Here is a 22,794-nt window from a genome sequence, read left to right as displayed (position 1 = left end):
CGGGGTCACCAATTGTAGTGTTTGGTTACCACATAGTTGTGAAGACACACTACAGTGAGAGAATGGAATTATTTAAACTCCAATTCCCTCGGAACTGCTTATTAAAAATATGTGAGGTATAGACAAATAAGCCTGCTGTCTTGGTGGTGAAACAATAAGAACGACATGTACAACATTTAATAGTACCACCATTAGATAGGCTTACATAATACAATTTAAATTTTATAGAGTAATAGTACTAATATTTATAGACATTTATATATAGATATGCAAGACGTAACAGTATTAATAATGTTATATTTCTATAATCTAAGTTCTAGCGAGTTGACCATATTAAATTATAAAAACGACTATGGTACGCAAATTCTAGAGAGAACGAAGCTTCAAGGTATGACCTTGCTACAAGTTAAGGGAGTCTTGAGAGGTTCCACAGAATTATAAAACGTATGATCAGAGCAACTATTTTAGAGTTTGAGGAGGATTGGGATGAAGGCATAGATTTGCTGTTATATGCCACTAGAATAACAATGCATGAGAGTCTAGGATTTCCTCCTTTTTATCTGATGTTCAGTAGAACCCCACGAGAGCACCTTGCCTCTTATATGAGATGATGTCAAAAGATTCAAAAGGAAATACCCCTTACTCGAAGCTTGTAGGTACTGACTTCGAGAAATTGAAAAAGATTAGAGAAATAGCTAGGGAAAAACCTAGAAAGGTCACAAGATGTTCACAAAGGTTATTATGATACGGAATCCATTAGGAGGGAATTCAATGTTGGAGATTATGTCTTGATATTATCTCAGCGTACTTCACTGAATCCAAAATATGAAGGACCATTCAAGGTGCTTGAGAGAAGGGGCGGTGAGAAGTATATAATGCGAAACCCGATTAGGAGATCAGGTGCACAACAAACACACCTAAACCTTTTAAAGGAGTATCATTCATGGGAGTATGGAGAAGGAAACAGTTGGTGTGATTGAGACGGGATAAGCTGATGGAAACTTTGATTCAGATGTTGGGAATCTAATTTTCTTTTATGATTTAGACAGGTCAGACATAAGTGAAGCATCACTAGCAGGAGAGATGTGTGAAGAAGTCCGAACGCTGCTCTGCAAAAATGCCGAGATATTTTCATCGTGTCCCACCGTTATTCAAGCCATATCACACGACGTCATCTTAGAAGGTGGAGCCAAGCCGGTGAGGCAGACCCCTTACATACTGTCACTCCAGAAGAAGAGCATTATGGATCAAGGATTAGTGGAACCAGTCCTTGGGCTTCACCAGCTGCGTTTGTACCAAAACCTGGAGGTGAATGAAGACTCTATGTTGATTACAGGAAGGTGAATGCAGTCACAAAAGCGGACCCTTACCCTCTCCCCAGAGTAGATGATCTCATTCAGGAAGTTGCTGCTGCAAAGTTTTTATCAAAGATAGATTTGATGAAGGAATGTCATCAGATCCCTCTTACAAGCAGAGCTACTGAGACATCTGCTTTTGTTACCCCACAAGGGTACTTTCAGTACAAAGTGACTCCGTTTGGAATGAAAGATAGTGGAGCGTCTTTTCAGCGCCTTGTAAGTTGGCTAGTCGAGGGATTGCCAGGTGTTAGAGCATACTCAGATGACATAGTTGTGTTCGTTGATACATGGAATGATCACATGAAGAGGTTGAAGGGTTTATTTCACAGACTGAAACAAGCCCAACTTACTATAAACCTGAAGAAGAGTGCCTTTGGGAAGAGCGCCAACTGAATATCTAGAACATCAAGTCGGCCAGAATTGCATCACACCGTTAGAAGCCAGGGTGAAGGATATCATGGAATACAAAATCCTGAAGACAAAACGAGGTATCAGAAGATTTATGGGCATGCTTGGATTCTATCAAAGGTACTGCCCAAACCTTGCTGAGGTAGCTCTCCCTTAACCCGCATGCTTTCTTATAGTTATTTCAGGTGGGACGAAGGCGCAGATGCAAATACTGAGGGATGTAAAAACCTTCTCCCGGACCGTCCTGTCTTGATAGCTCCAGATTATAGTAAGACTTTTTATCTTTTTTGTGATGCCAGTTATGTGGCGATAGGTACTATGCTTGCTCAGGAAAAAGATGGCGTCATGAGGCCCATTTTATTCATGACTCAAATCCTCAAGGAATACCAAAAGCGGTATTCTACCATTGAAAAGGAGGCCCTCGGCCACACATTAACCTTGAAGAAATTTAAGATTTTTCTTGATAAAAAGTATTCATTCTTAGTGACCATAATCCCCTGAAATATGTCATAAGTGGGAAAACAAAAATCGATAGATTAGCCAGATGGGCATCAGCACTCCAAGGATTTGATTTAAGTATTCAAAACATCCCAGGAAAACAAAATGTGGTAGCTGAAGCCTTGTCGTGTACTGACACAAAATGTTCAAGCCTTGGTTCACAGGCTTAAACATTTTTATTTGGGGAAGGGGGATGTGTCATAATATTTCATAATGTCATATTTCATGATGTGTCATGGTGTTTCATGATGTGTCATGACGTGTCACGATACGGCACAAAGATGTGTAGTGTAGCTTATGTACTGTAAGTTGTGTTAGGTAATGTTAGTCCACGTATCACTGCGAGAGTTATATAACATTGTAACTACCCTTACTAGCTATATTATGGTGCCAATACATAACTTGATGTTGAATTCGACCACTACTAGGTTATCTTAAGTTGGATAATGAAATATGGGACTATAATAATAGGTTACTCCTGATAAATTGACCAGTTACAGGATATTGCTGCGTACTACGGCGGAGTACACAAATGAAGCAATTTGCAGTGGGAGGTCAAGGGTCACTACAACAACGATGGCATGGGAAAGTAGCGCCATCACAAATCATGCTCATTTCATAACAAGATTCAGATAGGTAGCAAATGATGAATTGTAAACCTTCTTCACATAAAAATAAAGTGGAAGGACTGTGTGAAACCAGTTAAATAGGAGTAGATTAGGTCTATAGATGTAGCAAAATGGCACCTGCTATTGACACTTGTATGTGTCCCACATATAAAAAGAGGGTTGTGTGCTGTGCCAACACATTCGCGTCCTCGTTCAAACCCCTTCACTCTAGTAAGCTCAATCTGTACACCTCTATTATGTAAGTAAAGTAGTTATATTTTGCATTTCACCTTTATTTTATATCCGGGGAAGAAAGTCTCCCAATTAAAGGCATAAAGCACGCTGGTAACTGGATTGATAGAACTGATCGAATCGTGGCCAGGTTTGATGAGCAAACCAAAAACAACCCACCCGATCGTGACAACTGTTCTACACAAGTGAACTCCTATCCTCCCTCCCTTCACATGATATCATATAAACACAAATAACTGAGCACAATACAAATACTAAATTAGCAGTATTCTACTCAAACATCTATAGTAACCTGTCCCTGATACCGGTATCCTACAATGCGTCCATACAAAAATCACGTACACACTCAGATCACAACGTTTAGCATTATCAATATTAAGCCTTGTACATTCACTCTGTGTTATTACGTGTAGTGTTGGGAACTGTGCACTCTCTTAACGTACCGGCTTGTATTCATATTTAGTGTACAGTACCACGTGTGTATATCTATACCTTCCATAGCCCCCTTTTACGTAACGATTCGCAATTATCTTGTAGTGGGTTTAGGGTACAGATACACTAATGAGTCCTTTACCGGGTGAACTTGTAGTACTTTACATGCGGCCCTAGGTCTGCATTTATACCACAAACATGCGAGTTACCGTGACGCACAAATACACTGGATTGGGTCAGGTCAGCCAGTAACCGGAGGGGGCGGGGCAGCGGCAACGTCCAAGGGAGATGCGGGAGATGGTAAGGTTAGGTCGCGCCGTCCACGTGGCGTGCAGCGAGGTGAGGCTAGGTCGTGCCGTCCATGTGGCCGCGCCGTCTACTTGGCCTTAGTGAGTCTGTGCGATACCATCCCCACCCCGCCGCTCAAAGTTGCCTTGGCTTCAGAGGGCGTCCTTCCTGTGAGAATCGGATGGGCGGAGTTCCGCTAGCGTCGAGGTAGGCCGATTTCAGGCGGTTGATGAAGACCCAGTCTGGCTTGCCAGAGACAGAGACGTGGAAAGTCTTGTCTCTCCGTTAGAGGACGAGGTAGGGACCAGTGTAGGGTCACGTAAGCGGTGATGTGTGTGCGTCAGTCCTGAGGATGATGTGCGTAAAGGTGTGGGCTTCCTTCGGGGAGTGTCCCTTGACCTCCCAGTGATGTGTCGGCACATATGGGGTGAATTTAACGACGGTTCGTCGCAGGTGCTGCAGGCTCTCGGGAGACTCCAAGGGAGGGAAGAATTCTGCGAGCACGACGAGGGACTGACCGAGGGCCATCTCCACTGGAGACACGTTGAGGTCGTCCTTGGTGTCTGTCCGGAGGCCAAGGAGTACCCATGGGAGTTGGGGCAGCCAGAAATTAATGTTGCAACGTGAAGGAGCGCTGGGTTCGTTCGATCATGCCGTTGGCTGCAGGTTTGTAGGAGGTAGTCTTGTAGGCTGTGGCACCCAGGAGTTCAGCGAGAGGGTGCCACAGCCGCGACGTGAAGGATGTTCCTCGGTCGGAGGTGATATGCTCCGGCAGGCACTGAGGAAGGCTGTGGAGCAGGACGAGGTAGTTGTTTACTTCATGAGGATGGCCTCCAACCAGCGTGTCGATCTGTCGACGACGGTGAAAAGTTAGCGATGGCCTTTTGACGGAGAGAGCGGGCCGACGACGTCGACATGGACATGTGCAAAGGGTCGTCGGGGTTAATGGAATGATCCGATCCTTGATTCAGTGTAGCGATGAATTTTGCTTTGCTGGTAGGTGATACAGGATCTGCCCCACTCCTTCGCGCCCTTAGAGATACTGTGCCATATGAACTTCTTCAGGAGCTTCCCAGTGACACGTCCTGAAGAGACAGGCTGCGTATCAAGTTGAACACCTGGCGTCGGAAGGCAGCTGGGATGAGGGGTCATGGACGGTTGATGCTGTTGTCGTAGAGGATGGAAAGGATGGCGTTCTTTTCGGGGGGGGGGACGTCCTGCCAATTAATGCACGTGATGGATATCTTGTAGGCGAGTGTCTCAGGATTATCCCGTTGTTCTTTGGCGATGATCTTGTAGTCGAGGCCGGGATGGACTGCATCAATGGAGATTCGGGAGAAGGCGTCAGCGACAGGGTTCTTTGTTCCTGGGACGTACCCGGCGGTGCAACTGAACTCGGTGATGGTGAATAGGTGGCGGTGGTGTCTAGTGGACCAGGTGGCCTGCTGCTTTGTGAGCGTTCTACTCCAGATGCAGGAAATATGGATCTGTAGTCACTGGTGTCAACAAGGAAACGATGTCTGGAGGTCTTGTCGATGATGTAAACGACCGTCGCGCCTGTGGAGGCCACTGTGATGGACGGTGGTCCTTTCAGGTGTTTTTTGTCCAGGTACATCGTGGTCGGCAGTTCCTAGGAGAGGCGCCGAATCTCCTGTGGTAAAAGCACGTGTGTGGAGATGCGGAGGTCTCGCGTCGCTGATGTTAGTGTCTACTGGCTGAAACTGTTGATGCGGTGGTGACCTCGTTCTTGTTGACGACGTCGTCAGCAGCGCAGTTGTCCTGGATTCTTACCGCGGCGGGTCGCTGGCTAACCTGACCCGACCCAATACACTGGTACACCGCGGGTGACTCACCTACCTGCGGGCCGCATGCAAAGAAGTGCTAATTCACAGTTCTAGCGACATTGGCTCTAACAAGTATGGTGCATTGAGAAGATTGCATACTGATAAATCTCGAAAAACGCAGGGAAAGTATTTCATTGTATATTAGCTCAGTTATATACCCAGTATATATGTTAGGAAAGTGTCTCTGAACTATATGATTTTGTTTCATAAGAAAGGAGACCAGAAAAACACCTGTGATTACCAAATAAAGTGTTTTCTAAGATTTTTACAAGTAGGCTTGGTAAAGTTTTTGGTGAAAACCAGTCAAGAGAATAGGGCGACTTCAGAAGCGGACATTTCAATATAGACCATTTGCAGACAATAAAGTAATTGATCGAAAAAAAAAATACATTAAACCTCTTTAGCTTTTGGTATCTTACTAAAGAACCTTAAAACGGTAGAATAAATGACAACATAAAACTATATAAGAACATAAAAATGAAGGAGACTGCAAGAGACTACAAGGCCTACACTAGGCAGTTTTATGCCCTTTACCACCTATCATTCCCATTCATAAAGTTATCCAACCTTCTCTTAAAACAACAGATAGGGTTAGATAGCTTTATGGATGGGAATGATATGTATATGAGCATACAGAAAGGAAATGAATATTTATATGATAGATACTGCAGCAGGAAATATAAAGATAACAATATTCTCACATCAAAAACAGGAGAAGATTTACAGAAAAAAATAATGTTCAATTCGAAAGTTCAAAGTGAAGCAATCACAATCGACGGTGAGAATCTCCAGGAACTTGGAGAATATAATTATTTAAATTAGGTGTTAAAGCTAAGGACCACAACATGTGGTTAGAAAATGTTTGGTAAATGTTTATAGAAGGGCTCTTTAACTATATATCTGGAACGCAAATTTTACAATTAATGTATAATGGGAGCTATGAACTGGATGCGAGACTTAGAAACGGACCAAGGCGATGGGGACGAAGCTAAGAAATGCATAGAGAATGGAGAGGTCAGTGCTGGAAATAACACTGAAAGACACGAAGAGGTCAGATTAGATGAAACAGGAGACTGGAGTGAAATATATTGTGAATTTGTAGAATTAAGCAGAGAAGTTGGCCAGAAAGGAGGATGGGACACGGAGTAAGTGTGTTATTAACTGGAAGCTGCAAGATGTGAAGCGTGGAAGAGGACGACCAGACAAAAGGTAATGAAGTGATATAAAAAAGTCTGCAGTAGTGAGGTGAAGGTTGGCGTAGTCGTGTGACTCCTGGAAGCCCGGAAGAGTATTATATTCAGCAATGGACTGCATAGACCACGAGACGCCGACCAGGAAAGGACGCGTGACCTGACGCCAAATCGTAACGCACACCTGCCTGACTCCACCCAATGCAATTAGGGATGATTATGCACCACGGGAGTTTGCTCACGCAATATATATATACGGCTTCGGGCCGCTTGTAAAACCAGTTCTGATTTAAAACGATAACGGACAAGTACCCTTTCCTTCTCCAGTTCTTTACTTCCAACTAAAACAAAGACTTAACTAATGAGGTCGACCACCTCCACCTGCACCTCCTCCTCCAACACCTCTTTCTCCAACACCTCCTCCAGCACCTTTTCTTCCTCTAGTTCTTCCTCCTGTAGAAGAACACCCGTTCCTTACCTCATAAATCGAGTTCCTGGGCAAGAGTCTTCAGCCTTTGTGCAAGACCTCCCTTCTCCATCTCAGGCTCGTGTTTCAGGATCTCGCTGCCCTCCCTCAGGTACTCCACCGCTTCCTTCATCGCCTCCTGGTTCGGGAGAGAAAGAAGACTGTAGTTCGGGGTATCTGGGTTCAAATTCACTTACTTCGTGGGTGGGCACCATCGAAGAAGAACAACGACGATACGACGCCGAAGAAGACGAGATGAAGTGTTGTTGTTCCTCTCCCTCCTCCTCCTCCTCCTCCTCCTCCTTCTCTCCCAGCACACTCCTCATACTCGTCGTCGTTTGTGCTGGTACTGACGGTCGATTGTAGTGGTAATGGTGGAGCATTGTGATTGGATTGGGGAGGAGGGAGCAGAAAGAAGAGGAAAGAAAAGTGAAGGAGGAGGAGGAGTAAAAAAAAGGGAGAAACAGAAGCAGGAGGAGAGAAATGAAGAGATAATTAACTAGTAGGAAGAGGAAGAGGAGGAGGTGAAGGCGTAGGAGGAGAAGCAAGAGTAGAAGAGGAGGAAGAGAAGGAGCACCAGCAAGAGAAAGAAAAGGTCAAGGAAAAGAAGGAGAAGGAAGAGAAGAAGAAAATGGGGAGGAAAAAAAGAAAAAGAAAAGGAGGAATAGAAGAAAGAAAAGATGGGAGTAAGAATAAGGATGCGAGCAAAGATATGTATAATGTCGATTGATATAATGCCAAGCTAATGCTGTCATGGGTTTTCTACGAATAAATGAAACCGATGATAATGTTAGACATTAATCACACATCTTAACAATCATCATTTACATATGTCGCCATTATTATAATTGTTATTGCTGTTGTTGTTGTTGCTGTTATTATCATTATTATTATTATTATTATTATTATTATTATTATTATTATTATTATTATTATTATTATTATTATTATTATTATTATTATTATTATTATTATTATCATTGTTATTAGTATTATTGTCATTATCATTATCATTACTAATATCATTATCATAATTATCATTATTATTATTATCAATTATTATTATTACTATTATTATTATTATAATTGTCACTATTATTATCATCATTATCATTATTATTATTATTATTATTATTATTATTATTATTATTATTATTATTATTATTATTATTATTACTATTATTATTATTACTATAATTATCATTTTCATCATTACTATTTTTTTTTTTTTTTTTACATTGCTTCTGACCCAGGGCAGTGGGCGAGATGCAGGGATGACCCGTCATCCAGGAGGAGCCAAGATAAGAGGGAGGGAGGGGAATGAACGGGAATGGAATATGTAGGGATGGAATGGGTGGGAGTGTGATTTTATGCCTTTGTTTTTGGCAGCCTCCTTTGTAAGGTGGAAAAAGCCGTTGGTGTATGCATGTATTATTATTATTACTATTATTATCATTATCATTATTACTATTATTGTAACTTTTTTCTGGGGACGGGGGGTAAGGTGCCTCTGGCGATTCAGGGTAGTGACCGGTTAACGCTGCGCCATCACGTGAAGCAGACCAACGGGAGTGAGGCAGCGTGCCAACAAATACAATAGTTACTTTTGTTGTAAAACGAACTTTCTGGGCTGGCACATGCAGCCGAACGCTCAGCGCTTGCAAAACTAACCTTATCAGTCTTCTTTTCAGTTACTCAGAGCCTCTATGAGGTAATCACACTGGGCTATTTCCCCCCCCCCCACATACTACCTCCAACTTTGAGTAACTAGAATATGACTTCGCTAACACAAATCTAGATTTCTCTAAGGACATTTCAGCAGTATGTCTAACATTCGTATATGTTTACAATCTCTTAGGTTATCATTCAGTTTTGCTATGACAGAAAGTTAATTTGATATCTGGAGATTTGAAAAATAAAATATTATAGCCGAAGTCTTTTTTTACTCAAACGAAATCTCAATTGTCTGCGGTGGTGAAACACGTGGGAGCCCAGTGTGATGACCCCTTTAACAGCGCTTTTTATCCCAAAAAAGTAAGCAGAAGCAATCCCGCCAACCACGCAGTCATTGTAAACAAACTTCTCGCAGAAGCAATCGCTTGTAACACAGGTCTAAGTTATAAGACTCACTCGGATACACACCTAAGCAATGTGACGCCCTATTTGTTATTTGGTTATATATATATATATATATATATATATATATATATATATATCTATATATTATAAAATATATATATATATATATATATATATATATATATATACATATATATATATATATATATATATATATATAGATTTTACTGTTTGAAAGTTTGTTAACATCATTATTATCTTCATCCTTCATTCGGTCTCACTCTGGACTGAAATGTCAATACTCATGAAATGTTAATGATTAGGTTCAGTCTCACAAGCTCCCCATCTCAAGACGTTATCACACTGGGCTATTTTTCCTCCGACTGTTTGAGCAGATTTGCAGCCCATAGCTTTCGGGAAGTAATCTGATATACTGGAGGAATATAAATTTCCTCCATCATTTCAAATGACATTCTATGTATTTTTGTTGAGAAAAACAAAATAGTTTGCCAGAGTGATTTTACGGCGGAAAGATTGCTGGAGGTGGGTGGTATCGCTGATTTATTGGGGATTGGAGGAAAAATAGCCCAGTGTGATAACCCGTCTACAAAGATCTTTTCTGGAACATCGGAATTTAATGTATAATTACCCAATATACGAATGGGATACGTAACTTTAAACACTTTCGTATTCTGAAGCGAGGTTGAACTAAATCAGTTTAGGTACAGCTTATCCATCTTGCGCCAGGTAGGTTAGATTAAGTAGGTTAGGTTAGACTAGGTTAAGTTCGATTAGGTTAGGTTAGGTATGCTAAGTTAGACTAAATTAGTTTAGGTACAATTCCGGTACAGCTTATTCATCTTGCGTCAGGTAGGTTAGATTATGTAGTTCAGGTTAAACTAGGTTAAGTTATCTAAATTAGATTAGGTTAGGCATGCTCCCCCGCATCGTGCGTCTGCGCAAGCGCGTTATATCAAAGGTTTACAAAGAACATCCGACAGGAGACCTTTTGGTCCATAACTAGGTCGGATGCTAAGAATAGATAGTTAAACTAAGAAATCTATAAACTAGCAAGCCAAACAACTGGCAGGTATTACAGCGTATTGCTTACGTGTTTATCTAAATGAATCTTAAAACTTTGAACCGTTGTATTGCCTCTGCAGGAAGTTTATTCCATTCATCGACTACATGGTTGGCGAAGTTATTTCGTTTCTACCGATTTCCACATTAAATCTACGTTCTGACAGCTTGAGATCGTCATTTCTCGTCTGATTCGTATTCGCTATGAAAATTTCATTACTTTTGATGTTGTCAATTCCCTTTAAAATCTTGAAGACTTGTATCAAAACCCCTAAGTCTAGTACACCTTTTTATTAAGTAAAATAGATTCATATGTTTTAGGTGGTTTTCGTAAGATTCGTTTCTGATATTCGTAACAAGTTTTGTGGCTTATGCTGTACTTTTTCCAATCTGTCGATGTCTTTAATGAGATTCGGTGACCATAAGGATACAACATATTCCAAACAAAGACGGACTAATGATCTACATAGTTGGTTGATGTCCGATGAAATCAAAAGATCGTGAAATCAGTCCCACTACAGCGGCCCTACCCTTCTCGACCTTTACACCTAAGCAGGAAAGACTGGGTAGCATTAAACTGTGCAAGGGCAAAAGTGGGTAAAACCAGAGACAACCTCCACATGTGGGGATTTAACAGTAACATTGAATGTCCATGTGGAGACATACAGACAACGTGCCACATTCTCCAGGAATGTCACATGTCCTCACTGCTACGACCAAGATCTTAAGGAAACAAATGACACTGATTGCTTTACAGTGGATACGGTTCTGGAGCGACAAGATATAATGATGAAACGTACCTGGGCCTTCTCTTGGGTGATGATGTCATTGGAGAGTCTGTACTTGGCCAGGGCGGTGACCCCCGCCTGAAGTTCGAAAAGGAGTGTTCCACGAAGTAAGCTCTTGCCAGGGTCAATGACGTCGGCCAGCTTCAGCAGCTCCTTGCACCACTCCACCTTGTTCTGTAGCTGGGTCTCGGTCAGCTCTGGGAGGGAAGAGGAGATAATAAGATTTATATATATATATATATATATATATATATATATATATATATATATACACATATACATAAGTAAAAAAAAAAATCACCATCCCACTCTAATGCAATGGAAAATGAGAAACCCCTGGTAGGGCAAAGCCTTGTCAGTTGTGGCAAGCCGCTGGATTATTATTATTATTTTTTTTTTTTTTTTTTATGCCAGTGATGGGTTGCCTCTCCGCCTGGCCAACGCAAAAAGCACGCAGCTGGTCCCGTGAATCAAACTTACGACAACTTGCTCATGAGTTCGACACGGCACTGGGCAACCACAACGGCCCCGTAAGATAAAGATAAATATAGAAATAAAAATAAGATAAAGATAACGAGAGCGAGTGTCAGTTCTCTCTCTAAAGTGGTTATCACTCTCGGCTATTTTTTGCTCCAACCTCCGATTAATCAGCGGTACATGGCATACACCTCCAGAACTTTTCCGCCATAAAATCACTATGGCAAACTATTTTGTTTTCTCAACAAAAATACATAGAAGGTCATTTGATATGCTGGAGGGAAATTATTTTCCTCCAGAATATCAGATTCCATCCCGAAATGTGCGGGATTCGAATCTGTTCCAACAGTCGGAGGAAAAATAGCCCAGTGTGATAACGTCTTAAGGAATATTGTTAGACAATTAATCCGTTACCCCTGGTCTCTCTTGCACAACACCCGCGACCTTCAGGTAACCGCCAACGCCAGGCACTAACCAATAGGTTCTAGTAATAAATATAAACATATTAGATACCCTATATCCAAGGTCTGCTAACTTATAGTCTTGAGATCGTTCCCTGCCCAAAGCTGAAAAGCATCACAGCATTGCAAGCCGGTACCCCGCTTTGTTGGGCAAGGAACTGTGTGATTCACCATGGTCACCATAGTCTTGGATCACGTGTTGGACTCGTGATTGAAAGCTATTACCCTCCCGGAAGAGAGCTCAGAGCTCATATATGACCGATCTATGGGTAATGCTGTGACACACTCCCAACTCCCCGCTCGCGAGTTGGAGTAACGACTAGCAGCGCAGCGATACTGATATTATTTCAGACCTGGGCGGGATTCGAACTCGGACCGCTGTTGTAGCAGTTGCGAACGCTACTACTGCTCCGTCGAGTTTCGTGTGTGTGTGTGTGTGTGTGTGTGTGTGTGTGTGTGTGTGTGTGTGTGTGTGTGTGTGTGTGTGTGTGTGTAAGATCAAAGCATTACCATAGATCGGGCCATATATGAGCTCTTAACTCTCATCCGGGAGAATAATAACTGTCGTTCACACTTTCAACACGTGGTCCAAGACCGTCGGGGGGGGGGGGATGTAATAGCTTTAACCACTTTACGTGGATAGGGAGGTCCTGCAGCTAACCATTAAAGCAGATATTAGAAAAAATTATAAAATTTCAACATAGATTTCGACTAAAGGGTTAATATAAGTTTACGTTTACTCTCTTCCTCCTCTCTTCCACTCCTTTCCCCTCATCTTCCTCTTCACATTCATCTTTTTCCCTCTTCCTCCTCCTCATTATCCTCTTCCTCATCACACTCATCTTCTTCCAGTCAATTTCCCTCCTCCTCCTCATCATCTTCATCCTCTTCCCACTCATCTTCTTCCAGTCATTTCCCCTCCTCATTCTCCTCCATTTCCTAGTTCTCCTCCTCTTCCTTCTCATCATCATCATTATCAACCCTCTCCTCCTCTTCTTCATACTCTATTTTCTTCATGTCAGTTCCCCTCCTTCTCCTCTTCATCATCATCATCATCACCCTCTTCCTCTTCACACTCATCTTCTTCCAGGCAATTCCCCTCCTCCTCCTCCTCCTCCTCCTCCTCATCATCATCATCATCAACAACAACATCATCATCCTTTTCCTCTTCACACTCATCTTCTTCCAGTCAATTCCCCTCCTCCTCCTCCTCATCATCATCAACAACATCATCCTTTTCCTCTTCACACTTATCTTCTTCCAGTCAATTCCCCTCATTATTCTTCCCCTCCTTCTCCTTCTCATCATCATCATCAACATCATCACCCTCTTCCTCTTCACACTCATCTTCTTCCAGTCAATTCCCCTCCTCCTCCTCCTCCTCATCGTCATCACCCACCCCTTCCTCTTCACACTCATTTTCTTCCAGTCAATTACCCTCTTCATTCTCCACCTCCTACTCCTTTTCCTCCTCATCATCTTCATTATCACCCTCCTCTACCTCTTCACAATCATATTCATCCAGTCAGTTCCTCTCCTTCTCCTCCAACTCCTCCTCCTCTTCACATTCATCTTCTTCCACTTAATTTCCCTCCTCCTCCTCTGCATAATCATCTTCTTCCAGCCAGTTCCTCTCCTCCTCCTCATTAGCACCACCCTCCTTTTCCTCTTCACACTCATTTTCTTCCAGTCAATTCCCTTCTTCTTTCTCCTCGTCCTCCTCATCATGATCATGATCATCATCATCATCATCACCCTCCTCCTCCTTTTCACACTCATCTTCTTCCAGTTAATTCCCCCTCCTCCTCCTCCTCCTCCTCATCATCATCATCATCATCATCATCGCGCTCCTCCTCTTCTTCACACTCATATTCTTCGTGTCAACTATAAGCATCTTCCCTTTGAAAGAGAGACACACAATGGAAGACAATGTGGTGTACATGTATCCCACAAGCATGCTTGTGCGTAAAGTGCGAAGTTTGTGTATTGTAGAGTTGTGTGGTAGCTGATCTGACTCAATGGTCGGAAAGGCCAGAAAGGGTCACCGCAATTAGGTCGCGTCTGGTCATGACGTTGGGTCAGTCCCTTGTATATATACTGCCTGCCCCGAGTGGGCAGGCCGGTCATTTTGTCAGTTAATTATTCACTGTATTTAACTTGTTACGCGTCACCAGGCCTTCGCGGTCGGTCCCCCACTTGGGGACCACACCACGTCTGCCTCTGACATTCGTATCTGCACTAGAATAAAGTATACAACGAAACTGTGCATCACTCTCTCCCTACGTCACCTTGCCCATGTAACACACACATATGTTACAACAATGTCTTCATTGTTCCAACGTTTACCAGGTTAAGGCGTTATCACACTGGGCTATTTTTCCCCCGACTGTTGGAGCAGATTCGCAGCCCGCACCTTTGGGAAGGAATCTGATACGTTGGAAGGAATACAATTTTCCCTCCAGCATATCAAATGACCTCCTATATATTTGTGCTGAGAAGACAAAATCGTTGGCCATAGTAATTTTACGGCGGAAAAAGCTCTGGAGGTGGCGGTATCGCCGATTAATCGGAGGTTGGAGGAAAATAGCCCAGTGTGATAACCGCCTTGTAGATTAACAACGTTTCGCTCATCTGGAGAGAACGTTTTACCAATAAAGACTTTGTCTTCACATGGTTAGAGCGCCGGAGGTCGAGGTGACGGCAGTTTAAATCCTACCGCTAGCGAGTTGGACCAAGGGCATGGTTCATTCAATTCCACGCTCCAAAGTCCTCTGTAAGGGGCACCGTCCGAGCCTCCTGATAGGGAGGAGTGTGCGACGTTACACCGAATCATCAATCATCTTCCCTTTCTCCTCCTCCCCCTCTTCCTCTTCCTTCTCTTCCTCCTCCTCATCTCCCCGTCAACGGCAAAACACTTTCAATGCATTGCTTCCCTTCTCGGTCCTTACCATAATACTTGTAGTCCGGGTAGTTGCCGTAGTATTTGACAAGGGCGTACTTGGCCTCAATGAAGAAGCGGTGGTTCTTGTGGAGAGCGCCTTTGTAACGCTGCAGGAACTGCTCCAGCGTGAGGGCCACGCCCTGCTCCATGTCCCGGAGTTCCTTGAAGAGGGCGTTGTCACCCCATCGGAGCTGAAGGAGGAAAAGTATTTCAAGTTTACTTTTCTACAAAAAGAGGACATCTTCCTCGTCATAATGATAATTTTTTGTATACATTTTAGATTTTATTTGTTTATTTCATTTGCTCGTTTGCCTATTTATTTTGAGATTTTTTTTCTACAAACTGAGAAAATCGTCATAGTCATGATGATATATTTTGTGGGTGATTTGTAATTTTAATGAGTTCAATTTTTTGTAATATACATATATATATATATATATATATGTGTGTGTGTGTGTGTGTGTGTGTGTGTGTGTGTGTGTGTGTGTGTGTGTGTGTGTGTGTGTGTGTGTGTGTGTGTGTGTGTGTGTGTGTGTGTGTGTGTGTAAAACACACTCATAAACGTTTAGCTCCTTTTAGTTCGCCATTTAGTTTCTCAGTATATAACGCAAAGGTAACTTGACATCTGACGATTGGAAAAACGAAAGACTGTAACCGAAGTCATTTCTACACCAACGAACTCACATAAGTTGAGAAGAATCGCCCCAAAATCGCTCGGTGTAAACACAGCTTTAGAAAGAAAAAGTTGTATTCTGCTGAAAAAGACAAAACGACAACAACAAAAAAGTTCTACGGAAAAGTAGTCAACTGAGACAGATCCCTGATGAACACCTGGAAACTCAAACTCAAGAGAAGAACAACTCCCTACAAAGACTTCTACCTGACTTCGATAGAAGGGCAAGGGAAACTGGCAACAGGCTCCTCTATCACCCGACTTCGGCACAAGAACCACAATGGCAGCTTTAGCAAGAGATTCCTCTCCCACCCGACTTCGGCAGAAGAACCACAATGACAACTCTAGCAAGAGGTTCCTCTCCCACCCAACTTCGACAGAGGAACTGCAACGGCAACTCTAGCAATAAGTTTCTCTTCCACCCAATTTCGGCACGACAGCCACAACAGCAACTCTAACGAGAAGTTCCTCTTCTACCCAATTTCGACAGAAGAACCCCAACGGCAACTCTAGCAACAGTCCTCACACCCGAATTCAATAGAAGAACCACAACAATAACTCTAGCAAGAGGTTCCTCTCCAACCCGACTTTGGCACAAGAATCACAACGGTAACTCTAGTAAAAGGTTCCTCTCCCACACGACTTAGACATAAGAACTGCAACGGCAACTCTAGCAAGACTTCGGTAGAAAAACCACAATTGCAACTCCAGCAAGTGGTTTCTCTGTCACCCGACTTCGGCACAAGAACAGCAACGGCAACTTTAGGAAAAGGATCCTCTCTCACCTGACTTCGGCACAAGAACCACAACGGCAATTCTAGCAAGAGGCTCCTCTCCCAACCAACTTCGGCAGAAGAACCACAATTGCAACTCTAGCAAGAGGTTCCTCTATCACCCGATATTGACGCAAGAACCACAACGGCATCTCTGTCAGGGCTGCGGAGTCGGATGGTATAAGGTCCGACTCCGACTCCGACTCCTTTGATTCCTCCGACTCCGACTCCTTTGATTCCTCCGACTCCGACTCCGACTCCCGACTCCGACTCCCGACTCCTTAACTTCTTGACCCCTATGTGGAAATCTATTCTGCAGATCCATATACTAGCCTCCCACACCTATTAAGCAAGCATTTTATAAATATTTTTCATTATATTATTTTTTACGTGAAACATTCACTTGTATGATAAATATACTCACATATACACTCAACCAGCTTTATATATGTATATGCACACAAGCACGTATATTCGTATAAACATATATATATTAAATATATAATGGTATTATTTATGCTCATGATCATCTACCAGCTTATGAGCACTTTCAGATCTGTCATGGCAGAGTTGCCACTTCAAGCTAGATATTTTCTTTTTCCTTTGTGCCCCTCCCCTCCCCCCTCCAAAAAAAAAATCATCTGTTATTTCATTTGTCCAATCTCATAAACTTTCTATCACAATATTAGGAAAAAAAAAGTGACAAATCATGATGAGGAAAGGTTAATGGAGGCCCTACCTAGTACTTACTGCAGAATTAATTTCACCATGTTATCATAAAAACCAGGAATCAGTTTAGGAAAGAGAGAGACAACCTTCCCCTGTGCACACTGTTCATATCTGCTGTTGTTCCTCCCATTTTCAGTCATCATCAAATGCTATGACATATGCTCTAATGTCATTCCTATCTGGCCTCTGAGACTGGTCAAAGTTTATCTCAGGGCACTTCCATTGACTTTTACATACATGAAGACGTACGTGCATAGTGCATACGTAGTAGATATATACTATTGTCTACACTGTCCTGTACGTGTGTACATGATGGAGTTCTAGATGTTAACATAATTTGAATTAATTAGACTATCAACAAAGGTAAAGTAGCTAGTTTAAATTATTTAAAGATAAAAATCATCTCTGTCACTTGACAGTTGACAAATTATTCAGGAATTTGAATTAATAATTATATTTATTGAGTATTTATTAAAAATAGAAATACATTCCACTGGCTATAACTCCCATAGTATAGAATGAATGAAATATTGATACAAACTAAATTCTGGAAACTTCTATAAATGGTACATATCCTGTAACTAGCTATAAAACTATTCTATACTGGACGGTTATTAAATTTTCTCAACACAAAAAGTATCAAACTTTTTAGATTTTTTAAACTTGGAATAATGAGACCTACTGCTTTCTATTTGCACAATAGCAACAAATTATTTCACAGTGCACATCTATAGACAGTATTTTACAGCTATTGTTGGCTTGCCAATTACTGTAATGGTAAAAATTCAGACAAAGCTTTCAAGAATATAACAAAATATATGCACTGTACCTTGAATACACCCGTATTATTACGTTAATAACTAGGTTAAAAATTCAATCTATAAAGATTTCTTATAATAAAATATTTTATATGTTCCTTGAATCTACCAGTATTATTACGTTAATAGCGAGGTTAAAGCTAAAATCTATACAAATTTCTTATTTGTAAACATTAAAAAAATAGGCTTTATTCATAATAATAGAACTTATAGACTACTCAATTGAAATTTGCAAATAAAAAAAATAGTAGTTTGTACTTTATATAAGTAGGGTAAACTAATATCATCTTAATGTGATGAAATGGTTGGTTAGATTAGTCTATGAGAAATATAGGTTAGAGTCCTAGACTACCCTATGAATAGAGGCAGCCTATAGTCTAGGAAAAACAAATTCGACCCTACAATTTATGGTAAAAAGAAAGGTAAATGTGGATTATAAGGTTATTTTGGGATTATCTTTTTTTCTTTTTTCTTTTTTTTTAGATAGAAAAAATGAAATAAAATAAATAAAAATAAAACAATAAAGATAATAAAAAATAGAAAAAAAAATCATTAATTCATTAGTTTTATTTTTTATTTTCTTTATTTCTATCTATTTATTATCTTTTTAAAGAACCCGATAAACAACATGTACCATGTGGCAGGGTCAGAGGAGCCACTGGGAGAGTTAGTGACTGAGTTTGGGAGGGTGTGTGATAGGAGAAAGTTGAAGGTGAATGTGGGTAAAAGTAAAGTGATGAGGTGTACAAGAGGAGAGAATGGTGGAGAGTTGGAAGTAAGTCTTAAAGGGGAGAGGCTGGAGGAAGTGGATAGTTTTAGATACTTGGGGTCATATGTGGCTGCAAAAGGAGTAGAGGTAGAGGTAAGCTGTAGATTGAGAGAAGCAAACAAATGCCTTGGGGGATTTAAAAAAGTAATGAGAAATAGACATTTGGGAATTAATGCAAAGAGGAGATTGTATAAAGGGGTGATTGTGCCGACAGTGCTGTGTGGGGCAGAGACATGGAATTTGAGAGAGGCAGAGAGGAAGAGTTTAAATGTGTTTGAGATGAAATGTCTGAGAAGTATGGTGAGGGTTACAAGGCTGAATAGTTTGAGAAGCGAGAAAATGAGAAGGAGAGCTGGGGTGGAAAAGGAGTTGACTGAGAGGGCTGATGAAAGACTATTAGGATGGTTTGGACACATGGACAGAATGGATGAAGGAAGACTGGTGAAAGGGGTATGGAAGGCAGAGATGGAGGGAGTGAATTTGAGAGGACGACTGAGGATGAGATGGATGGATGGGGTGACAGGGGCGTTGAGCAAGAGGGGAATGTCTGTGGAGCAGGGAAGGGAGGTGGCAGAAGATAAGGATGAATGGAGAAGGGCTGTGTATAGATGATACTGTGATGAAAAGAAAGGGAAGGAATGGGAGGATGGGGGGGTTTGGGGAGTGGGAAAGTGTGAATGATACTTTGACGCAGCCCGAAGGGACTTCTTCCCGTCCTCCGTTTTCTATGTGAGGGGACGGAGAGAGGGGGGTCGCCAATTAAGTGAAGCAGCCTTGCTGTGGATGTGCTGTGTCCTGGATTGCTTCTGACCCAGGGTGGTGGGCGGGATGCAGGGATGACCCGTCGCCCACGAGGAGCTAAGATGTGAGGGTGGAAGGGATGATGGGTGGGAGTGGGTTTATGCCTTTTGACTTGGCTACCTCCCTGATAAGGGGGAAAAAGCCTTTTGTATATAGATAGATAGAATTATGGTTATGGGTTAAAGCATAAATATCTGGTACACTTAGGCCTAATTTGAAATTGTCTTTATAGCATAATCAGTTTTGAATTAGATTAAAATGGTTCGTGATTTTCTTTACTCTGATTTCTATTTTTCATTGCTTCACTTGTAGGCCTATTGTATTCACTAGTAACCATGATCAGTAGCCTGTTTCTATTTCGTATATTTCAAACCACTAAATTTCTTTGATAAATGTATGATTTTCATATTCTGAAGTAGCTTTATCATAATCTAGCATATATCTATTAAAGGAAAATGTGATAAAATTACCGAAAATGAAGGAAAAGAAGATTCACTGGGAGACACTGCTTCAGGCAGCACGAATTGATGTTTATTTATGTTGAAGTAAAAGCATTGCAGTATAGTACAAAATATTATATATATATGTATATATATATGTATATATATATATATATATATATTTATATATATATATATACATATATATATATATATATATATATATATATATATATATATATATAAATATACAGTATATATATAGTTTCACTCTCCTTACAGGAAACAACTACAAATACATGACTACAAACACTTTTACCCAGACTGACAACGATAGCTTGTCAGTATTGTGCATTTTTCTTTTCTTCTTTTTATTATTGATGGATTGTTTTTTGTTTCCATCTGGAGAGACCACTTAGTGTACACATACACTGCACACACTCACTATTGCCTCCAAAAATAAAGGCAAAACCATACAAAAACTGCTAAATTGTGCAACTGGTAAAACCAAACAGGGAAACCATGTTAAAAAAATAATTTTATTGGACTTAAGGAGTCGGAGTCGGATAAAAAATTCCGACTCCGACTCCTAGTACTCTTAGAAATCCGACTCCGACTCCGACTCCGACTCCAGCTAAAACCTCCGACTCCCTCCGACTCCGACTCCGACTCCGACTCCGACTCCGACTCCGCAGCCCTGATCTCTGTCAAGAGGTCCCACAGTGACAACTCTAGCAAGAGGTTCCTCTCCTATCCGACTTCGACAGAGGAACCACAACAGCTCCTTTCCCACCCGACTTTAATGAAACTGCAAGCTGTTGACTTACCGCTTTGGAGGAAATGACGAACTGGCACTTGGCACAGCGCCAGTCTGACTCGAGGTCCATGGGGTCGACAGAAGTGATGTGGCCCTCCTGGCACTCGCTGCACAGTATCGTGCTCAAGTTAGTGCCCAGTTCTGTCGGGTCCCGGCACCTAGCACACGAGCAAAGGAAGAACTTGGTAGCCTGTAAGAAATTCAAGAAAGGTCGTGAGTGTAGCGTCTGAAGGCGCTATCATACTGGGTTATTTTTCCTCAGACCGTTGCTTAGTATTTTTCTCAACAATTTACATAGAATGTCATATATCAAATAACATTCTATGTAAATTGTTGAAAAAAAATTACATAGTTCTGGAGGTGGGTGGTACCGCCGATGAATTGGAGACTGGAGGAAAAATTGCCCAATGTGATAACGCCTTAACCCATTCAACTCCGATGACAAGATATCTTGTCATTTGGTCAAATAAAACAAAAAATCATAAAACACCAAAATGTTTGATCAAACACCAGAAAAATGTGACGTCAATCCTCGCTTCGCTCGCAGCGAAGCGAGGACTGACGTCATATTTTTCTGGTGTTTGATCAAACATTTTGGTGTTTTATGATTTTTTGTTTTATTTGACCAAATGACAAGACATCTTGTCATCGGAGTTGAATGGGTTAAGGCGTGTGTGAAGCGTCTTACATGTCTCTTTCTCATCATAATCTTCCTCTGAACTTGGATTCATCCAAGAGGTTACGGTCCCACAAGGGATTATCTCGGGTGCAACTCTTCATTCTTTGGATGTCAAAATACGAAAGCAGAAGGTTGAAAACAAACCTTTCTGGCTAACTGGGTTGCTGATGCAGATACTGTAAACACGCCTCATTTAATTATGATCAGAGAGACGTTGCATTATGAGAGATACCGCTGATGATTTGTATTTTCACCCAACGTCCGTAAAGCTTAGATAAAAGTTTAGGCTAATGAATGTAAGTGCTGATGAAGTTTGATCTAAACCCCGGGATGCGAAGAAAGGAACTGAATTTCCAGAAGGTCTTATTCATATACCAAGGGCCTCTCCCTTATAATGGAGGTATCTCTGTAAGAGAAGTAGTTTCAGAAGACACACACACAAAAGATAAATAAACGAATACATTAATAAATAAACAAATATATAAATGAATAAATAAATACATATGTAAATAAATAAAAATAATGAATAATTCAAGGCTTCTGTATGTTGCCATGGCGAGTTATAATCGTGACATCGATCAAATGGCGAATGGAATAAAGTTCCGTACTTCTCAAACCTTTCACTTTCTACCATTAGAAAGTAAGAGTTTCACTAACTTCAATGGCCATATTTATGAAAATTACCGTTAGATTTTATAGATAAGCCAGTAAGCCAGATAAACGCAACAAGATTTTTTCATTTGCTTTTTTCAATGGTTGAAACTTTTCGCCAGGGCTGGTGATAGGTAAAAAAGTATGACCCTATGGACCAGAATTACAGTGCTGCCCTTTGGTTCCTTGTGACGCCTGTGTCCCGCCAGCTGGAGGCTTTCCCCTATGGTTGACCTTAACTCTTACTTGAGTGTGAGTCACCACAGTCATGGATCTAGTGTTGGACTTGTGATCAATAACTATTAATCTTCCGGTTGTGAGCTCAAAAATCATCTATAGCTCGATCTAAGGGTAATGTAGGAGAACTGTATGTATGTGTGTGTGTGTGTGTGTGTGTGTGTGTGTGTGTGTGTGTGTGTGTGTGTGTGTGTGTGTGTGTGTGTGTGTGTGTGTGTGTGTGTGTGTGTGTGTGTG

General features: G+C 41.4%; 1 protein-coding gene across 5 annotated transcripts in view; it reads right to left on the bottom strand.

The window, feature by feature from the left end:
* The window catches only part of LOC143028138 (SET domain-containing protein SmydA-8-like), an 84,229-nt gene that overhangs the window by 8,027 nt on the left and 53,408 nt on the right, over positions 1-22,794 (bottom strand). For all 5 annotated transcript variants that reach the window (XR_012966685.1, XM_076189793.1, XM_076189792.1 and 2 more), the window contains 4 exons: positions 21,001-21,180; positions 15,178-15,361; positions 11,304-11,488; positions 7,357-7,483 (listed from right to left, as the gene is read on the bottom strand). Coding sequence is in view for 4 of the 5 variants with exons in the window: in XM_076189793.1 (XP_076045908.1) it covers positions 7,358-7,483; positions 11,304-11,488; positions 15,178-15,361; positions 21,001-21,180 (675 nt within the window). In the remaining variant the exon portion in view is untranslated. The remainder of the gene's footprint in view (positions 1-7,356; positions 7,484-11,303; positions 11,489-15,177; positions 15,362-21,000; positions 21,181-22,794) is intronic.

Source organism: Oratosquilla oratoria, chromosome 9 (genome assembly GCF_046742065.1).
Source record: "Oratosquilla oratoria isolate Oo_2021 chromosome 9, ASM4674206v1, whole genome shotgun sequence".
Lineage (NCBI taxonomy): Eukaryota > Metazoa > Arthropoda > Malacostraca > Stomatopoda > Squillidae > Oratosquilla > Oratosquilla oratoria.
Note: the sequence above shows the minus strand (reverse complement) of the source record. Positions and strands in the feature narration are given on the sequence as shown.